The sequence below is a fragment of the Stenella coeruleoalba genome (assembly GCF_951394435.1).
Source record: "Stenella coeruleoalba genome assembly, chromosome: 18".
In the NCBI taxonomy this organism is placed as follows: Eukaryota; Metazoa; Chordata; class Mammalia; order Artiodactyla; family Delphinidae; genus Stenella; species Stenella coeruleoalba.
In genome coordinates, this window is record NC_137164.1 from 17,681,656 (window position 1) to 17,703,654 (window position 21,999).

Here is a 21,999-nt window from a genome sequence, read left to right on the forward strand (position 1 = left end):
ATGGAAATTAGTTAATACCAAGATATGAACAATAGGAAGATGCTACATGTCAGAACCTGTGCAATACATTTGAAGTGTTAACTTTACAAGAGAAGTTTATAGCAAGTAGAGAATAAAAAAATAGGAATTTAAGGGACTTCCCTGGTGGTGCAGTGGTTAAGAATCTGCCTGCCAGTGCAGGGGATACGGGTTCGAGCCCTGGTCTGGGAAGATCCCACGTGCCACGGAGCAACTAAGCCCGTGCACCACAGCTATTGAGCCTGTGTGCTACAGCTGCTGAAGCCCGTGCGCCTAGAGCCTGTGCTCCACAACAAGAGAAGCCACTGCAATGAGAAGCCCACCCACTGCAATGAAGAGTAGCCTCCGCTTGACACAACTAGAGAAAGCCCGCACACAGCAACAAAGACCCAACGCAGCCAAAAATAAATAAATAATTTTTTTAAAAAAGTACACCTGTCACTCAGCACCCAGCTTCCTTGATTCTTAGCATTTTCCGATATTTGCCTTATTCTCACTTTCTCTCTGATCTGTGTGTGTGTGTGTGTATGTGTATATATATGTATTTATATGTATATATGTATATATAGTGGTGTGGTGCCCCCTTACACCCTTAATACATCATTAATACATCAGTTCATACACCTTTCAACGTAACCACAGTGTGTTTGTCAAGTTCACATAGATAAATTTCTACTATCCAGTCCTTAGGCCCCCACTCATAGTTTGCTAGTTTTTCCCAATAATGTCCTTTATAAAAAGATCCAGTCCAGGATTAGACATTGCAGTTAGTTGTCATGTTTCTTAAGTCTCGTTCGATCCAGTTCTTCAGTCTTTATCTTTTTTTTTTTTTTTTTTGCGGTATGCGGGCCTCTCACTGTTGTGGCTGCTCCCGTTGCGGAGCGCAGGCTCAACGGCCATGGCTCACAGGCCCAGCTGCTCCGCGGCATGTGGGATCTTCCCAGACTGGGGCATGAACCCGTGTCCCCTGCATCAGCACGCGGACTCTCAACCACTGCGCCACCAGGGAAGCCCCAGTCTTCATCTTTTATGACTGTGTATTTGAAGAGTACAGACTGGCTTTTTAATAGAATGGCAGATTTGGGTTTGTTCGACTTTTCTCAGGTGGTCGTTATTACTGCTACTACCACAACTATTATTGTCATTATTTTGGTCAGGAGTACCACCAAGATGATATTGTTTTCTTGGTATATCAGACCAGAACGCATACCATGTTGATTTTTCCTTTACTCTTTTTTTTTAATGTATTTGAAAATTTTTTTCTTTTTAATTTTTATTGGACTGTAGTTGATTTACAATGTTGTGTTAGTTTCAGGTGTACAGCAAAGTGAATCAGCTATACATATACATACACATATATCCACTCTTTTAGATTCTTTCCCATATAGGCCATTACAGGGTATTGAGTAGAGTTCCCTGTGTTATACAGATTCTTCCTTTACTCTTTTATTTTGTCACCTTTAAAAAATATATTTATTTATTTATTTATTGTTTGGCTGCATTGGGTCTTTGTTGCGGTGCGCGGGCTTCTCGTTGCAGTGGCTTCTCTTGTTGTGGAACACGGGCTTTAGGTGCATGGGCTTCAGTAGTTGTAGAACGCGGGCTTAGCAGTTGTAGCTCACAGGCTCTAGAGTGCAGGCTCGGTAGTTGTGGCACATGGGCTTAGTTGCTCCGCGGCATGTGGGATCTTCCCGGACCAGGGCTTGAACCCATGTCCCCTGCATTGGCAGGCGGATTCTTAACCACTGCGCCACCAGGGAAGACCTCTTCCTTTTCTCTTGATGATAACCTTTGCCACTTGGTCAAGATGCTGTCTGCCAAGTTTTTCCTCTATAAATTAATAAGTATTTTGTGGGGAGCCACTTGGGACTATAAAATGTGAGTTCATGGATTTTCATATTTGAGTTGCATTAATTTTTAAATAATGTAGAATTAATTATTTGAGTAGTTACTAAATAAGTATGCTGTGATATAATTTGAAGTTGGTAATCTCTTAAGGATTAACATATACATAAGCATCTGTTTAAACATGCTTACTTGTACATAGCACACAAGTAGATGTCATGCAGATAAGCCAGTAAGCTTCAGATGTCTATTTCTAGTTTTAATTTTCCTATTTGATCTGAATTTTAACCTCAATATCTCATCAGTATCTTTCTATTGTAATCAAACACTTCTGTAAATATTGTTTTGAAGACTAGAAGGTCTTGAAATTTTAAATTGAAAAGAATCTTAGATATCATTTAGTCTTTTATCTGATTTATTTTGACTTAATCCTGTAGACAAACTAAAATCTTAGAGGAAATTTTGGTTTAATCTATATATTATGTAACATGGCACAGGTTGCCATTACAAACAGTTGAAATCCCATAAAATGTAGAAGTATCATGCTGTTGCAAAAGCCAGATAGGGGACTTCCCTGGCGGTCCAATGGTTAACACTGCGCTTCCACGGCAGGGGGCACAGGTTCAATCCCTGACTGGGGAACTAAGATCCCACATGCTGTGCTGTGCAGCCCGAAAAAAAAAAAGAAAAAGAAAAGGTTAAGATGATTAAAAAAACAAAAAAGAAAAGCCAGATAACAAGAGTTAAAATCTGATATTATAGCAAATAGATAGCATTTATGCTAATGAATTCCCATTCCCCCCACTCCCAACAAACATACAAACCTTAACATTTGAGAAGTAAACTCTTTTTCATTAAGCTGACTTCTGAATAAATTGCTTCAGGCAACCATTAGCAGGAAGTTGAAGAAAGCTTGCATACTTAGTTGAAATATATTTGCTAGACTTTTATAATAATAATTTAAATTAAAAAATTTAAATCTTCATTACAGATTAGGAGGCACAGTATTGGTCAAAAGAGTTGGTGCTTAATAAATTTGGTGTCTGTGTATGAATGCTGGCCTTTAAAGCAGTTAATTTTGTTATCAAATCCAGAATGTGGCCTGTCATGGGTTTGCAGTATACACATTTAATTCATATTATCCTTATGTAGAGATTTTGTGTTTGTTTCATAGTTGCCTGATAAAGTTGAAATAATTTTAGTGGATTTTTCATTAACAGCAGCCTTCACGACTTCTTAGCTATTTATTGGTTGTCTTTCAGAACAAAAGAGATGAACACTTACTGAAAAAAAGAAATGTTCCCCAAGAAGAAAGTTTAGAAGATTCAGATGTTGATGCTGATTTTAAAGCAGTAAGTTACCTTGTTCTTATAAGGTGTTTTAAAAATAATTTTTATAATAACCAGAGAACTTCATTCTCAATCTAAGACCAGTTTTACAATGATAATTAAGGTATATTAACTCTTATCTTTAGTAAGTAGATTATTCAATAAATGTAATTTTGCTATTAAACTCTTTGCTGAACTATCTTTTTTTCTTTTTAAGCAAAATGTAACACTAGAAGCTATATTGCAGGTATGTTATTAATTTAATATCTTCATTTTGAAGTATTTTGAAATTGATTTTTTTTTAATTTCTGAAATTTACATTTGGTGTTGTAGAATGCCACAAGTGATAACCCAGTGGTCCAGTTGAGTGCTGTCCAGGCTGCAAGGTAAGTACTGATTTGTCCAGAGAGAGAATTAGGTGTCATGCCTAGGGTGTCTTAGCTCATAGTCTAGAAGTAGTAGATTGTTATTTCTGTTCATAGTTTGAAAATTATAGCAGTTAATTTCTTATATTTCTTTTTCTAGAAAACTATTATCCAGTGACAGAAATCCACCAATTGATGACCTAATAAAATCTGGAATTTTACCAATTCTAGTGAAATGTCTAGAAAGGGATGATAAGTAAGTATGGATTTAACTCCCTATTCACTTTTTTCAGCTAACTGAAAATTTGTGATTATTATTTAACCAGTGGTTCCATTTGGTTTTGCATTTATCATATTTGTCATTTGTCATGTATTTTAATGTAATTTTCTTATTCTGTGATCATACTCAGTAGACCTAAAGTTCTTCTCTTTTTAGTTCATGAAGTGTGTGTATATTTTCTAGGAAAATTTTAGCATCTGTTTATTGTCTATTCTAACTTATCTCAAATATTTAGTCTTTATTTGTTAGTTGGTTTTTTTTAAGTAATATTTTAAAACAACCCAAATAGTGTTTGAGTCACTCTTTCCTTATGAGTCTATATATAGATTAACCTCATGACTTGAGTCAACATGAATGGCTTCCAGAACTGAGTAGCTCTTTCTTACCCTGGGAATATTCCAGCTGATCTGCTGATACTCTGAGAAGTCTTTAACAGAACTCCAACCATGAATAGTTGTCTATCATCATGGTTTTTATTTGTGGTAAATTAAAAATAAAAGGGCAGATTATAATTTTCCAGAATAGAAAGGGAAAAACACCACTTGGTATCTTTTGAGGTACTGGTCCCATTTCTGTTAGTGTTTAGAGAGATCTCGGTGTGCTATATCTTAAACTTCATCAGTTTGAGGTAAGTGGGGAGAATGTAAGTTTCAACTCCAAAATACATTAAAACAAAGGCTAATTTTGCATTTAAGGGGCGTTTAGACTTGAGATATTTTGTTAAGTGTTGTCTGTGAGATTTTCAGGTGACTAGATAAAATGGTGATATATAAATGTTTCTACTAAGGGTTTGCATTATTTAAAAATACTTCCTTCTGCTTTGATTATGTGCCACAACCATCCTTCCAAAAGCCCTTAACACTTTTTTAATACTATCATGTATATTTTCTATAACAAGATTTATTTAAGTAAAAATAAGTTTTATTTCAATTGTTAAACAAAAATTGTATTTACCTCTACTTTTAAGGCCCTCTTTTTGATCTTGATTTGCTTTTCTTTCTTCTTCTTCTTCTCCTTCTCCTTCCTTTCCTTTTTTTTTATTTTTCGGTCTTTGGCATGGGCTCATTTGTGTGGGTGTATCTGTGAAATACAGCATATATACAGAAGAATATGCTAAAATGTATGCAGACCTGTGTAACTACCACCCAAAGTAAAAATAGAAAACTACCACTAGTCGGTGGTCTCGATCTGACTTGATGAATTTGTCATGGGAAATTGTGTCATAATCTAAAAGCCCCATAGACTTTGGAGCCAAACAGACCTTGGTTTAAATCCAGAGTTTGTTGCTGACCAAAACCCAAGTAGCATTTGAGCCTCAGATACCTCATCAATAAAATTTAGGTGGTTGTAAGGAATGAAAATAATATAAACAAAACACTATACAATATCAAGCATATAATACGTTTTCATTTATTATTTACTTATTGCACTCATTATTTATTTTTTCTGTCTTCTCTTTTTTTCAAATGACATCTTAGAAGACTTTCTCTAGCTTTGTATTTTTTACGTCTTTATGTTTTCTCATTTAAGGCCCTCATTGTCAGTATTTTGCCAAACCACCTAGCCTAGTTTAATAACCCTTTCTTCTTCTAGTCTGAGACAACATAAACTGTCTCATCATCTTTGATCTTATCATCCCTTTATTTCTCCTCAGCCTCGATACCGTCTTATTTCTTGCCTTTTGCCAAAGTTCGTCATGTAGTTCTTGTCTGCTCCTTCATTTTCTCATCTGTTCCATCTTTTTAACCTCACCACTTTCTATATCGCTGACATTTATTCTCCTTAAAACCTTTTCCTTCTTGGATCTCTCTATCCTTTTGATATTAACAACCTCACTCTCTTTCTTTGATATTTACAGAGTTTCTCCTAAGTCCCTAACCTTTGGCTCCCCTTGGTTTTTGCTCACTACCACCCCCTCCTACCTTGGTATTCTATTTAAAAGAATGTGTGTTTTTCAGCTATCTATCCTAACTTAATGTAGATAATTTCTTACCAGATTTTTCCTACATTGGCCTTGAACCTTTTTTATCTATTCTGCATGGACTCCAACAGTGTTTTTTTTACTTCACTTTTCAGTAACACTCTATACTTAGTATGTCTGTAGAATAAATTTCAAGTTCTGAAGCCTGAGATTTGAGTCCTACTCCCCATACCACACACACAAACTTAGGTAACCTACCCTTCCAGTTTCATCCCATGTTATATTTTTTCATACCTTCTTGGCTTTAGCTCTCTTGATCCCTTCATAGTTATCTGTACACATCATGATCATCCCACCCATGATACTTTTATTTGTATTTCCAGCTGTCATTGCCTTTCTTTCTTTATCCCTCTTTGAAAATCTAGTTCAGTTTTCCCTTTCTTTGTGAGGTCTTCATCACCATTCCAAATTATAATGATCTCATCCTTTCAGCAAAATTATGTAGCCTTGTAATATCTCTGGTATGTAAAGCAGATGGTGTAGTGGAATAAGAGCTTTAAGACCTGTCTAGAGGTTGTGGCAGTGATTCAACTGAGATGATGAGGGCTTCAGCTAACACAGTGATATTAGGGATGGTGCTATAAATATAAGAAATATTTAAGAGGTAAAATTGACATGACCCTATTGATTAGATGTCTGTGGGAGAGGAAGGAGTCAAGGAAAATAATGACTGGCTAAAAGTTGCAACTATCGGACTTCCCTGGTGGTGCAGTGGTTAAGAATCCGCCTGCCAATGCAGGGGACACGGGTTCGAGCCCTGGAAGATCCCACATGCTGCGGAGCAACTAAGCCCATGCACCACAACTACTGAGCCTGCGCTCTAGAGCCTGCGAGCCACAACTACTGAGCCTGAGTGCCACAACAGCTGAAGCCCAAGCACCTAGAGCCTTTGCTCCATAACAAGAGAAGCCACAACAATGAGAAGCCTCTGCACCACAGCAAAGAGCAGCCCCCGCTCACTGCAACTAGAGAGAGCCCATGCACTTCACAACAACGAAGACCCAACACAGCCAAAAATAAATAAATTAAAAAAAAAATGTTGCAACTACCAATGGACGTAAAGAAGTAAGTTTATATTGACTGACTTTGAGAGCAAATGAGACATTCAGGTGGAGATAGCCAACAGGCAGTTGGACATAATAAGACAAAATTCAAGGACAAGGTAAAGGATAACCATATAATCTGCAGGTCATAAATGTAAATAGTAGTTATGTGTCTAAAGATTTTTTATTGTTTTTTACAGTCCTTCATTACAGTTTGAAGCTGCGTGGGCATTAACCAATATAGCATCAGGAACTTCTGCACAGACTCAAGCTGTTGTACAGTCTAGTAAGTAAATTAGTTAATTTAATTCCTTACTTGCTGGACCCTTTTTTTTTTTTTAAAGGGAAGGAAGTGGTGTTTTATTGTAAAGACAGTTTTATTTAAAAATTGTGAATATTATAAGTTACTTATGATAGTTGATATCTTTACTATAGCTGTCATTAATCTATCATTGAATAATTTTAATTGTGGTTACTAAAAAGTGAATAAGAGTTTTATCTTTTTGGGTCAAGACCATCTCCTAATAATAGGGTTTAAATTTTCTATTCCTAATGTCTCCAAGGTGCTGAGTAACTTATGTCTTTTAGCTTGTAACATATATTTTTTAAATTTTGCTTACCTCAAGATGGGCTAACTGTTATTAGCATGTTGACCCAAACTGTCAAAAGCTCTTTGAAAAAAACTGGATGTCACCAGGTAGTCTTAAAGTGTGGCACACTTAACTGACTTCAGGTGGTACTTAAGGTGATTCTAAGTAGTAAATGATACAGCAATAAGTTACATTGAATCAAGTAGTGAGAATACTATTTTCTTTCACTTTTGTCTTAGATATTTCAGTAATGTCAAAGAGAAGATTTCTAGGTAGATGTTAGATGTAACAAAAAGAGAACAGCAGATTTTAGACTAGGGCTTTCAATAGAGACTAGTAGGTACAATTAAATAACAGTGTTTTGTTTTCATTTTTAATTTTTTGGTTATCTTCTATGTGTGGTGATTGATACTGGTATTCTATTTACAGAAGTGATGAATAAAATTAGTTAAAATACAAATGTGAGTCAGTTCAAACCCTCATACATTGCTGATGAGAATGTAAAATAGTGCAGCCTCTTTGGAAAGCAGTTTATTAAAAGGTTAATCATAGAGTTACCATATGGCCCAGCAGTTCCCCCTACTACATGGAACCAAGAGATATGAAACCATGTGCATAGAAAGACTTGTACAGAAATGTTTGCAGCAGCATTACTCATATTATTCATAATAGCCCCCAAATGGAAATAACCCCAGTATCCATTAGCTGATGAGTAGATAAACAAAATGTGGTATACCATTGAATACTATTCAGCAATAAGAAAAAATGAAGTACTTATACATGCTATAACATGGACAAACCTCAAAAACATTATTCTAAATGAAAGAATCCAAACAAAAAAACTACATATTATACAAGTTCATTTATGTGACATGTCCAGAAAAGGAAAGTCTGTAGAGACAGAAAACAGTAAATGGTTGCTTAGGGCTTGGGGAGAGGGTAGTAGGACTTCTCTGGGTATGGGATTTGGGGGTGATAGAAATGTTGTAAAATTAGATTGTGGTGATGACAACACAACTCTGTATAAATACTAAAACCATTGAATTGTACACTTAAACAGATAAATTATATTGCATATAAATTATATCTCAATAAAGCTATTAAAAGTGTGAGTCAGTTTTAATTTAAATGTTAAATAAATAATACAGGTAGTACAGAGATACAGCTAAAAATCCTAGAGGTAGTGCACAATTGACTGAAATTTAAGAAAAAGTGATCTAGCTTATGCTTAGTTTCTACAGGTAATGAATATGATACCAGTGTTTTGGAATTTGAGTTAACACATAAGTTATGTAAAGAGTAAGGATTATAATGATAAATTATCTTGAAATATAGGGTAGGCCTGATATGGGGATAATCATTTCTTTAGTTAATCCCATGTCAGCAATTGGATCATATTGACTAAAGTATTATATTCTAAGGTTACATGTTCAGGGTAGAAATTTTTTTAATGAATTATAGGAAAAATTTTATGCTGTTGTTTTTTTTTAATTAATAATATAATAGCAACTTCAATAGGTCTGTCACTTGAATACTACTAGGGGAAAACACTAAAATTTATTATATTTAGGGTAAAGGTATTTGCCATATTTATTCATTCAGTGAATTATCACTGGGCAACTATAGTGTGCTAAACTCTGTATACAGGCTGAAATCTATGACTCTTCAACATTTTGCAGTGTAAATATTAGTTTTTCTTTATTATAGATGCCGTACCTCTTTTTCTAAGACTTCTCCATTCACCACATCAGAATGTTTGTGAACAAGCAGTATGGGCTTTGGGAAACATTATAGGTAAGTTGAATTTAGGTTTGAAAAGGCTCCAATTAAGTATCTTAATTAACTTTTCTCCTACATTGGCATAGCCATTACACACTATGTTTCCTCTAATTTTAATGTGGGTTGACTACCTTCTTGTTTTGTAAATACCAACTTAAGATTGTACCTCTTTGAAATGGATATGCAATTTGCTATGAGGATTGGTAGGTTAAATTTGTGTTCCCCAATCAAAATCTGGAGAGATAGCAACACTTGATGCCCTTGACTAATGGTGAGGAAACATAGAACATCAGTGTCCCAACATAAGCCATTGCATACATTTCAGACTTTCTCATCCTGAATGTAATTTTTTTTTTTAAATACAATTTTCATTTCTGTAGGTGATGGTCCTCAATGTAGAGATTATGTCATATCACTGGGAGTTGTCAAACCTCTTCTGTCCTTCATCAATCCCTCCATTCCCATCACCTTCCTTCGGAACGTCACATGGGTCATTGTCAATCTCTGCAGGAATAAGGATCCCCCACCGCCTATGGAGACAGTTCAGGAGGTAAATGAAGAAATGCAAAGGCCAGATGGTATATTTTCCCTATGTTTATGCCTTAGATTTTCATGCACAGGGAATGAAATAATGTATATACTGATTTCATTGCAGGTATGAGATATTTAAGTAACGTATCATACTTAATTTTGACTCCTGTGAAATAAAAGTTGAGACTCTATGGCAGCTGAGTGAATGTCAGTCCTCCCTAATTCAAGCAGAAAAATACAAAAGAAGAAAAAATCTCAGTTTTATTACTACATTGCATTGTTGGTTAACACTAAAAAAATAAGGGATTGCTACAGATAAAACTGGTCTACTTATATGCAGATGTTCTTGAGTGAATTTGCATTAAGTCCAATTGAAATTACCCTTGATTCCTGACAAAATAATACTCTTAATATGTGGCATGCTTTGTGTTAAATCTGCTAATTAAAGCAAAGTAAAATCTTTGCTATTTACATATAATTTGTAAATGGATCTGAGTATTTTAAGTTTTAAAAAATCCTATGTAACCTTTAATCACTTGACTGTGCAGAGAAATGTTGACTGTGAATCTTTAATCTTCATAATTGATATCCTTCACAATCTTCTGCCACCTCTTGCCCTTATGGAAGGGGTACTTAGTGATTCTCCCTGCTACTGCCCCCTCCCTCTCAGGTTTAAAAGAAGATCTATAATGCCTGAATTCAACAAACTTTATACTTTATACTGGTCATAATTTTCTTGACTAAATCTGAGGTTGAAAACTTTAATTTGACTCAAGTAGCTAAATAAAATCTTATTTTTACTTTAAGCAGGTAAGTGAGACAATGACAGCAGTTTTAAGAATAGCTTTTTAATTTTTTTAAATAATGCACTAGTTTTTCTTTTTAATATTTTATTTATTTATGGCTGTGTCAGGTCTCAGTTGTGGCATGCGGGCTCTTCGTTGCAGCACATGGGCTCTGTAGTTGTGGCACACGGGCTCAGTAGTTGCAGCGTGCGGGCTTAGTTGCCCTGTGGCATGTGGGATCTTAGTTCCTTGACCAAGGATCGAACCCACGTCCCCTGCATTGGAAGGTGGATTCTTAAAATAGCTATACTACATACTTGCATCTCCATTCTTTCCAGTTGACATATGTCATGAAGAAGGTTATTGAAAACAAATGTTTTTCCTTTAAGGTACATTAATCTCTGCCAGACTTAATTGAATATTTCAGTTAGACATCTGAAATATTTTTTTGGTTTTTCAGATTGAATTTATCATTTTTATTTTCCTAATAGAGATTCAAACAAACTTAATGTTGTTTTTCTTGCCCTGCAAATAGTATTTACTGCTTTTTTTAATCACAGTTATTCATTTTTACAAAGACGTCTTCATCAAGTCTAGTATTATTTATTGTTTGTCTTCTTTCCTCAGATTTTGCCAGCATTATGTGTCCTCATATACCATACGGACATAAACGTAAGTAAAGCAGAAGCTTAGATTTGGGATTTTGCTCTGGATGGGACTGAAAGCGTTTTTATTATTATTCTTTAAAGGGTTATTTATTCTTATGCTTTTAATAAGTGTCAGCATATATCTTATTAACTTGTCAAGCTTTCACAATGTATGTGGTTTTCAGAAACAGGATTAAAGTTAAATTAAGTTTGTATCTTATATCATTCAGATAGCAAAAATGCTAACTTTAGAGAAATGATCACATATGTAGTTAATTTAGTTATTTGTATCATAATAGTGTTTTAAAGTATTAATATTTATAAAGTGGTAAAAGCTTTATAAAGCTTCTTCATATTTTTTTAAAATCTCATTTGATTCTTAAAATAGGTAGGCTAGATGCTGTTGTCCCCATTTTACAGAGTAAGAAACTGGGCCTCAGGGAAACATTAAATGACTTATCCAAAGTTGCAGAGCTTGTAAGGGTCACAGTCGGTATTTAAAACTGAGATCTTCTGATGACAGATCGTGTTTACTTTCTATGAAACCACACGAACGCCCATGCTACAACCTTTTGAGATACAGTATTGAAGGATATCAAGTATACTTTTATTTTTATTTTTATTTTTTTAACATCTTTATTGGAGTATAATTGCTTTACAGTGGTGTGTTAATTTCTGCTTTGTAACAAAGTGAATCAGCTGTACATATGTCCCCATATCTCCTCCCTCTTGCGTCTCCCTCCCACCATCCCTATCCCACCCCTCTAGGTGGTCACAAAGCACCAAGCTGATCTCCCTGTGCTATGTGGCTGCTTCCCACTCGCTATCTGTTTTACATTTGGTATTGTATATATGTCTATGCCACTCTCTCACTTCGTAAAAATATGGAATGCTTCACGAATTTGCATGTCACCCTTGTGCAGGGGCCATGCTAATCTTCTCTGTATCGTTCCAATTTTAGTATATGTGCTGCTGAAGCGAGCACTCAAGTATAGTTTTAAATGCAAAGGCATCTTTACATGATTTGTCCATTACATGAGATTTAGTTAAGCAATTACTATATATATGCTGGCAAATTTTTTATCAGGCAGTCTGAAAATTCTCCTGAATGTAGCAAGGCTAAAAGTTAAATTCTTCCACAGAGTAAAACAATGGATAGGGCTTCCCTGGTGGCGCAGTGGTTGAGGGTCCGCCTGCCAATGCAGGGGACACGAGTTCGTGCCCCGGTCCGGGAAGATTCCACATGCCGCGGAGCCGCTGGGCCCGTGAGCCATGACCGCTGAGCCTGTGCGTCCGGAGCCTGTGCTCCGCAACGGGAGAGGCCACAACAGTGTGAGGCCCGCGTACCGCCAAAAAAAAAAAAATAAATAAATTTCAGTGAATTTAGAACTGATTCTAGCATTGATCTAGCATTAATTTGGCTTCTGATGTTCCAACTAAGATCTCTTTCTGATTTGTTGTATGTTTGTTTTTATAATCCTATCTTTGTTTATACACACACACATAATATGTATGTATGTGGGTGTCAGAATTATGTGTGATTTATCATTGGGATGAAGAAAATGCATCTTTGCTAACATTTCTCAAGAGGCAATGTATAATTCCTGTATAAATATTGAACTACACGTTTTGCTAGTTAATTTTAGGACTTTAAGTTCTTAGGAGGGTATCTTTTAAAGGCAACTAAAGTAACTTTTTATTTGTGAAGTGTTAGCCTGAACTGTCATAAAAATTAAGTGAAAACTGTTTAGTTATATACTGTCCTGTTTTCCAAATGGATGTAAAAGTGACTTAGCAACAGACATAAGATAATAAATATCTTAAAAGAAAGGGGGAGGAGGTAAAATTCTTTTTATAAATGTATTTGTTGTTATTGAATGCTAAATTTAGTCCTAAGCTTTCTGAAAGCCAAAATTAAAAGGCAAATAAGCAAAATATCTGATATTTCCATCAAGTCATTTCCCCTAGGACATTATGGAATTGATTATAGACAAATAAAAGCTTCCATCACCTATTGGTCTTGTTTATTTGAAAGCTAGAGGTATTAAAGTGATGAAGTACTGTAGTTATAAGTATATTTATTGAGTTTAACAAACACAGGTTGTTCCACTTAAGCCAGAATTGCACAGAGAATTATAGGCACAGAGATGAAGAAGACATAGAGGCCCTGCTCTCTAAGACCTCAACATTAGTAGCAGGTAAAAAGAGTGAATGGAATGAACTTTTGTCAGTTACTTGCTATACTAAATCTGTTTCTATAATCTCCTTTTATCTTACCAGCACCCTTATGAGATAAGTTTTGTTCTCTTATTTTACAAGTAAGGAGACTGAAACTTAGTCAAGTAAAATAACCTAACTAAGATCATACAGTGAATAAAAGCCATGGCTGAGAATTGAAGCCAAGTCCAAAGCCTATGCTCTTTCATACCATGATCACATAAGCACACAATATGTGTGCAAACAAACAAGAAAAGTAAAACAGAGGCATGACCAAAATGCTAGAATTATGAAAGCACATATTCTCTCTGGCAACCAGAAAGCTTCATTGAGGAAGTAACATTTGAAATAAGCATTATAAGGAGATGGTGGTGGAAGTGGTGATAGAAGTGAAGAAGATGATTATGTTAATAGTTGGCATTTATTAAGGGTTTTAAAGTGTGCCAGGCACTGTTTTAAGTACTTTTCATGTTAACTCATTTATTCCTTATAAAAAATCCTATGTGATTGGTTACTGTAATTATCTCCATCTTACAAACAAGGTAAAAAGAAAACAGATAGTTAAGTAATTTGTCTAAAGTCATACAACTAGGATAAGAAGGATTTTGTCAAGTTGAAAAGGTCATTTCAGGTACATGAGGAGCAATAATAAGGAATCAAGAGAACACATGGAGGGTGTGGAGAATACAGGTGGTTAATAAACCAACACGTTTGCTGGGGAGTTAAGTTTCAGGGTTTTGAATGCTGTTTTAAGGAATTTGGGCTTATCTTGTAATCAGTGCAGAGTCATTGAAGATTTTCAAATAGAGGAGTGATATGCTCATGTCCGTTATAGTCAGATAACTTGGAAAAGGCAAGGAGGGTCTGGAGTGGGGAAAGTTTGAGTGTAGCCTGGCCTATTTTACTATCATAATAGGTTTAAGGAAGTTGATGAAGGTATGAGCCCGAAGCTAATGGTTAGGAGAGAGAAAGTGAGTTAGAACTTCAACAGGAAAGGATCAAAGAGAAGGAGAAGTAAAAATTACTTTGGTTTCTAATTTGGCAATCTAAATGGATAATAATGCCATGGACCATCAGGAGTCAAGCAAACGGATGAGACTGGTAGAGGGAGATGATGGGTTTATTGTAGGACAGACACATTCATTCTGATTTATTTGTTGTTCCTCTGTAGTAATGTTTCCAGGAAGGAAAAGGCCATACATCTTTGAGATTTATCAGTACTTAAGAAATTCATGAAAATATGGACATGGAGTAAGATTCAGAAAAAGGGCTAAAAATTGAATTCTGAGGAATTCTCTGCATTTGAGCAGTGGTAGCAAGGGAAAAGGAACCAGCCAAGGAGTTTTTTAAAGTAGAGAGACGGAAATATAAATTGTGAAGCAAAGAGTGGGGAAAAAAATAAGGCAGAGATTCAGCAGGTTCTAGATCATACAGAGTCTTGTGTACCACCTTAGGATTCATGTATCCTCTTTATGTAGCTGAGAGGGAGCTACATTATGGATTGATAATTTATACCAATTATGAGTGGAGTGTAGATTTTAGAGGAAAGTGGAGTTGAGAAGACAGATCGGTGTTGATTTTGTGGTGTGAATGAGAGAAAATGAGGACCAGAACCAGAGCTTAGACATTAGCAATAAAAAGACAAGGGAGGACTGTAGAAATGTTTAGGTGATAAATTTGCTGGTTTTGCTATGGGTGGTGAGAGAAGAGAGGAGTCAGGGATAGTACCTAAATTTCTAACTTGGGTCTTAGGGTAGGACACAACAGAAAAGAAGTATAGCAGCAAGGAGAGGTATAAAACAGCAGGACATGGGCTTCCCTGGTGGTGCAGTGGTTGAGAGTCCGCCTGTCGATGCAGGGGACATGGATTCGTGGCCCGGTTCGGGAAGATCCCACATGCCACGGAGCGGCTGGGCCCGTGAGCCATGGCCGCTGAGCCTGTGCGTCCGGAGCCTGTGCTCCGCAACGGAAGAGGCCACGGCAGTGAGAGGCCTGTGTACCGCAAAAAAAAAAAAAAAACAGGACAGACTTCATTTATGAGACAGTCACTAGTGAGACTGCTGGAGAAGCTGCGTTAGGGTGTGGAGAGAATTAGGTGGTTTATGGACATTCGTATGCCTTTGTGACATTAGAAGAATCACTAAATATTGACCCCCGAGGACTAGAGAAGAAATCTGGACTGATTCAGGTCAGTCTGTGTTCATTTGCTTTCTAGTTATTGTGCTTAGAAAAGTTAAGGTGCAATTGCAGTGATTCTGTAGCATTTGGTTTTCCTGTCCTTTTTGAAGTTGTTCATCCATGGCTTGACATGCACAGATAATTTTGAGTATTATCTAACTTTTGATACAAATCTACTGCTGTTACAAATGAAGTTAATCAGTTGTAGCAGATTGGTTACGTGCTGAGACTTGATGGTTAGTGACACTTGATGATATGTCAGGGGTCCCCGAGACCACCTTCAGGTTCAGTAATTGGCTAGAAGGAATCACTGAGAAGCTTTTACACTCATGCTTGTAATTTATAGCAAAAGGATACTGATTTGTCTAGGGAAAACTCAGTCTTTTCCTTCCTGTATAGGGAAAAACCCAGTTCTTCCCTACGGTGCATATCTCTCCTATGTGTCTCCTTCACTACTTGTACAGAACACTTCACTGCTCATACTTCTTGTCACCAAATGTGTTGAGCAGGGCTGGGCGGGAGGGTTCCCCACAACAACAAGCAAGTCTCTGTGACCCACTAGGTGTCCTACAATTTAATTCAGTTCCAACACTACCCAGAAATAGTGTCAGATCCCACAGGTTAAGGACTCAGTCCCATGTGATGGCCACCTCTTCCCCCAGCCCACAGGCACACTTCAGATGCCAGTCACAAAGTCACAAGCCCTGTGCTTCTGACCACCCAGCTATAGATTAGAGGTTTCAAAGACCCCCTCCTTGGGTTCTATTAATTTGCTAGAGCAGCTCAAAGAACTCAGAGAAATAGTTACATTTACTAGTTCGTTAAAGGATATGATAAAAGATACAGATGAACAGCCAGATGAAGAGATACATAGGGCGGGATCTGGGAGGGTCCTATCCCCGTGAAGTTGGGGTATGTCAGCCTCCTGGTGTGGGTGTGTTCGCCAGCCAGGAAGCTTTTCAAACCCCCTACTGTTGGGATTTTATGGAGGTTTCCAAAGGTAGGCATGATCAGTTGTTAACTCTGCTTCTAGCCCCTCTCCACTCTCTGGAGAGTGAGGAGCAGGGCTGAAATTTCCAGGCTTCTAGTCATGACTCGGTCTTTCCGGTGACCAGCCTTCATCCAGGAGCCCTCCAGGAGGCCGTCCAGAGTTACCTCATTAGAGCAAGAGATGCTCCTAGTGCTCATATTGCTTAGGACATTACAGGGGTGTCAAGGATGGGGTCAAAGACCAGATATTGGAACAAGAGATGCTCTTAATGTTCTTATCACTTAGGAATTTATAAGGTTTTAGAGCCCTGTGCTAGAAACTGGGGGCAGAGACTAGTACATTTCTTACCATTTCACAAGATTAAAATCAACAAAGGCTAAAGGTACATAGGGCAGAGTTTAGGAGGACCCAGGTGCAAGTTTCCAGTTGTCCTTTCCCAGTAGATTGGTAAGGACAATGCTTTATTCTCCCATCAACCATGTGTGGCGACACATATCAAGTATTACCAACCAGGAAGCTCCTGAACTTTGATGTGTCCAGGGTTTTTTCTGGGGAGTCAGTCACATAGGCTGACTGACCTTAACTACTCAGTCTCTATCCCCTCCCAGGAGTCAGACTGATACAGTGTGGCCCAGGGTCTCAGGAATGCAATGTTATTAAGCAGGATAATCCCAGGGTTCAGAGGTTATCTTGAAGGAGCTGATCAAGGACCAGTCCTTTCTTCGGAATGTATAGGATTTGAGTACCCTGAGCTTTACTCAGTTACCCTTTACTGCATATAAGGATAAGTATACAGTTTTAACTTGGTTCAGCTCTAGTTGTCTCTAAAGCATGTGTGATGTTAACATTCCATAGACATTCTACAGACACCTACTAGGAAATGGTGTACATGTTAATAGCAGTTTTTGGTAAGGGTGCCTGCCTAACAGGACATTATTTGTTAGCATATTTACTGGAGGTGGTAAAAATTGGTAAAGCTCTTTGAGCTGAGTATATTATTCTTTGGAGACTTCGGATTGCTAGAGATTTTCCTTTGGTTCATAAGATACCAGTTTTCAAGAAGTTTGTTCAATACATTGACCCTTTGAGTTGCCTATCTTTTCCGTGTATATATGTGTCTCATACTGTGTGTCTAGAGATCAGCTTTCTAGCAGTCTTCAAGTACATGAAATATTGCTGAAGTAAAAAATTTTAAATGTTTCCAGCCCAGAAAAACAGACATAGTGAAAAATAAAGTAGCTCAGGATTGCCAAAGACTTCATTGGCACATGATTAATCTGACTATTAGCTGGAAGGAAAAGAGTACACTCATTGACTATTAGTGACTGTAAAAGCCAGGCATTTTACCATAGAAATCCAGAAAAAGGGAAAAACCAAGAAAAAAGAATATTGGAGGAGGTGTAAAATAGCAGAAGCAGCTCAGATGGGAAAAGGCAGCAAAAGGTAAAATTACAAATGTCAGAGACATTGAGCAGCTGTTAGCCTGATTATGGAGATGAGGAAAGCAAACTGATGAAAATAGAAAAAACTAGAATAGCCTGATAATCTTGTGCTGTGAATTTCAAAGTTTTAAAGCATTTTTAAAACGAGATTTTCGATGAAGGCCCAATATATTATAAAACAAAATTAAAGAGAGACTAGAAGAGTCTTTACAGCTTCAGGGGGCCTGAGACCTAGCTATAGCTTACTTTCCCCCACCAGCCTTTGAGGTGGTGTCATGAAGATCTAACCAAAAACCATTAATTGATCTGAGCTTAGAAATCTTAAATATTTCATTTTTCTAGGTTACTGTATATTAGAAAAGAACGGTTTTCTGCTAATAGTAGGGAGCTATAATGGAAAAATGTTACCTTTCATTTAGCAGCTTCCTAAAACATCACAGGCCAAGGCAACCAAGTATTGTTCTGCGCAGTATTCCATTTTGTGGCTATGGTTTATTCAAACACACTATTTTGGGTAGGCATTTAGACCATTTCTTGAATTTTGCAAATATGAATAATGTAGCGGGCAGTAATCCTGTGTGTTTTCATATTACTGGAGATAATATTTCAGGGTAAATTCCTAGAAGCAGATTGCTAGGTCAAAGAGTGAATGCATTATAATTTTTGTTATACACTGCCAAATTCCCTGCCTTAGGGGCTGTGCCATTTGCATTCCCAGCAGCAACATACAAAAGTGACTTTCTTCATGGCCTTGTCCATGTGTTGTCATTTAAAAATTTTTGCCACTCTATGAGAAACTGTATCTCTTTTTGTTTTGCGGTACGTGGGCCTCTCTCACTGTTGTGGCCTCTCCCGTTGCGGAGCACAGGCTCCGGATGTGCAGGCTCAGCGGCCATGGCTCACGGGCCCAGCCGCTCCACGGCATGTGGGATCTTCCCGGACCGGGGCACAAACCCGTGTCCCCTGCATCGGCAGGCGGACTCTCAACCACTGCGCCACCAGGGAAGCCCTGTATCTCATTTTTAGTATGTGTTTCACTTGTTGTGAGTGAAGTTGACCTTGATTTCATATGTTGAAGAACCATTTTTACATCTTTGCAAATAGCCTATTCATCTTTATTGCTCATTTTCCATCAGATTTTTGATCTCTTTTCCTAGGCTTTTAAGAGCTCTTTGTGTATTAAGGACATTAACTCTTTATTTATGATATATATATATATATATAGTCAAATATTTTCCTAATTTGTCCTTTGGCTTTGATATATTTTGCCATGCAGTTTTCTCCTTTTTATGTAATCAGATTTATCAGTCATTCCTTTTGTTGAATCTAGATTTTTTTCCTGAGTTATAGATGGTTTGTTTTTGTTTTTTGCGATACACGGGCCTCTCACTGCTGTGGCCTCTTCCGCTTCGGAGCACAGGCTCCGGACGCGCAGGCCCAGCGGCCATGGCTCACGGGCCCAGCCGCTCTGCGGCATGTGGGATCCTCCTGGACCGGGGCATGAACCCGCGTCCCCTGCATTGGCAGGCAAACTCTCAACCACTGCGCCACCAGGGAAGCCCTATAGATGTTTTATTATGTTAAGGAAATATCCGTAAAATCCCATTTTGAGTGTTGACATCAAGAATGCGTGTTGGAATTTTTCAGTGTCTATGGAGAGGATTATATGATTTTCTCCGTAAGTCTATTAATATGACATACATTGATATTCCTAAAATTGAAACATCCTTGCATTCCTTGAGAAATCTCACTTGATTATCATATATTATTTTCTTAATGTAGTATGGGATCCTTTTCACTAATATTTTATTCAGAATTTTTACATCTCTATTCACATAAGAGATACTGGTCTACAGTTTTTTTATGCTATCTTTATTCAGTATTAATACTGTATTTTTATTGCATTTTAAAAGTTTAGGTATTAACATTATGCTTCATTCGTTTTCTATGCTCTGGAACAATTTATATAGCCTGAGGTCTATCTGATCTTTGAAGATTTGGTAGTTTCCCTCTTGAAACCTTTTGGGTCTTGATACTTGTGTGATTAGTTCCCTGATAATTTTCTCTATTTTTGCTATTGAAATTGGCTTGTTTAAGCTCTCAATTTCTAGTGAGGTTAGTTTTTTGTAAACTACTGTCCTAGGAAATTATTCATTTCATCTAGGTTTTCAATTTTGCTTGCATTTAAGTATGCAAAGTAATCTCTTTATGATTTTTTTGTTTTAATTTACTGTTTCAAGAGTTATTTTCTTCATTATTTCTTATTTTGTACATTTGTGCTCCTCCTACCACTTCTCTAATTAAGTTAACTAGGACTTTTTTTCAATTTTTTCAAAGAACTAGGATTCTGATTTTTAATTAGATCTGTGGTTTTTCTGTTCTTTACTTCATTACTTTCTACTTTTGTACTTACTGTTTCTTTTTGCTTTCTTTTGGTTTGCTCTGTTCTTTTTTTTTAATTTATTTATTTTTGGCTGCGTTGGGTCTTCATTGCTGCGCATGGGCTTTCTCTAGTTGCAGTGAGGGGGGCTACTCTTCCTTGTGGTGCGTGGGCTTCTCATTGCAGTGAATTCTCTTGTTGTGGAGCACGGTCTCTAGGCACACGGGCCTCAGTAGTTGTGGCTTGCAGGCTCAGTAGCTGTGGCTCGGGGGCTGTAGGGCTCAGTCTCAGTCGTTGTGGCGCACGGGCTTAGTTGTTCTGTGGCATGTGGGATCTTTCCGGCCCAGGGCTTGAACCCGTGTCCCCTGCACTGTGCCACCAGGGAAGTCCCTGCTCTGTTCTTTCTCTAGCTTTTTATTTGTGATCTATTTTCATTCTTTTAAGTTCTGTTGTATACATTTTTAAGGCTATGAACTTGCCTTTGAACACTGCTTTAGGTAAATCCCATAGATTCTGATACGTGGTGTTTTCATTATAATTTTCTAGAAATTTTTTTTCTGTTTTGTTTTTTTTTTTTTTTAATCCAAGAGTTGTTTAATATAAGGCTCTTAAATTTCCATGTGGTATTTTGGTATTTATTAATATCTAATTTTATTGCCTTGTAATAGTTTTATAATATTTCTGCTTTATGTAATTGATGTTTTCTTTGGACCTGATAATATTTTTGTGCTCCATTTGCAAGTTTATTATCTGTTACCAGGTTTAAATTTCGATGTATATTTATAAAATCTGTATCCTCACTTTTTATCTACTTGACTTCTCATACTGACAACAGTGTATGAAAAATCTTTTTTCAGTATATTTTTATTTTTTTCTTGCATCTTTTTATTTTCTCCTTTGTAGTGGTATTTACAGGGTTACTTGGTGAATAGATGTTTTTAACAGTTACATATTCATTATAAATTGTGAGATATAGCTTTACAAAGTAGCCTTCTTTATTCTTTGTAATACTTTGTAGAATGAATTCTACTGGTCTGCTAACAGGATTGTAGTCTCTGCTTTGTTATCATTTACTTGGTGTACCTTTGCTTGTCCTTTTACTTTTAGCCTTTTTAAATGACTGTTTTAGGTGTGTCTCTTGTATACAACATAGAATTGGGTTTTGTTTTAGGAGCCAATTTGAAAATCTTTTTATTGTTACAGGTGAGTTAAGCCTGTTTCATATTGTTTGATATGTTTGGTTTCAATTCTGTCCTGTTATTTTGTGTTATAATTTCTGTGTGTTTTATTTTCTACTTAGTGTTCTTTCTTCTCTCTTTTAAAAATTTCTTTTGGTATTTAGGAATGTTTGTTTTTGTTCTAATGTTACCTTTATACTTATACCTTTTATAATGCCTTTTGTTTTTTTATTGTCTGGTTTGATAGGTTTAAATGGTATTTTTTGACTCCTGTCTTTACCCATACAGCAAGTGATGAGCTTATTTCTATTTTCTCTTTTCTCTCACCTCATTCTCCCATTTTTGAATCTAGGTTTGTGTCTTTTGCCCATTTTGGGAAGTTTTCCATCATTATTTCTTCAGATATTTTTTTCAGCTTCAC

At 36.7% G+C, this 21,999-nt stretch overlaps 1 protein-coding gene across 2 annotated transcripts in view; it reads left to right on the top strand.

The window, feature by feature from the left end:
• Positions 1–21,999, top strand: part of KPNA3 (karyopherin subunit alpha 3) — a 91,847-nt gene that overhangs the window by 58,880 nt on the left and 10,968 nt on the right. For both annotated transcript variants that reach the window (XM_079903263.1, XM_079903264.1), the window contains 8 exons: positions 3,126–3,215; positions 3,409–3,438; positions 3,525–3,577; positions 3,717–3,812; positions 7,061–7,146; positions 9,158–9,244; positions 9,610–9,779; positions 11,173–11,217. In XM_079903263.1, coding sequence (XP_079759389.1) covers positions 3,126–3,215; positions 3,409–3,438; positions 3,525–3,577; positions 3,717–3,812; positions 7,061–7,146; positions 9,158–9,244; positions 9,610–9,779; positions 11,173–11,217 — 657 coding nt within the window. The remainder of the gene's footprint in view (positions 1–3,125; positions 3,216–3,408; positions 3,439–3,524; positions 3,578–3,716; positions 3,813–7,060; positions 7,147–9,157; positions 9,245–9,609; positions 9,780–11,172; positions 11,218–21,999) is intronic.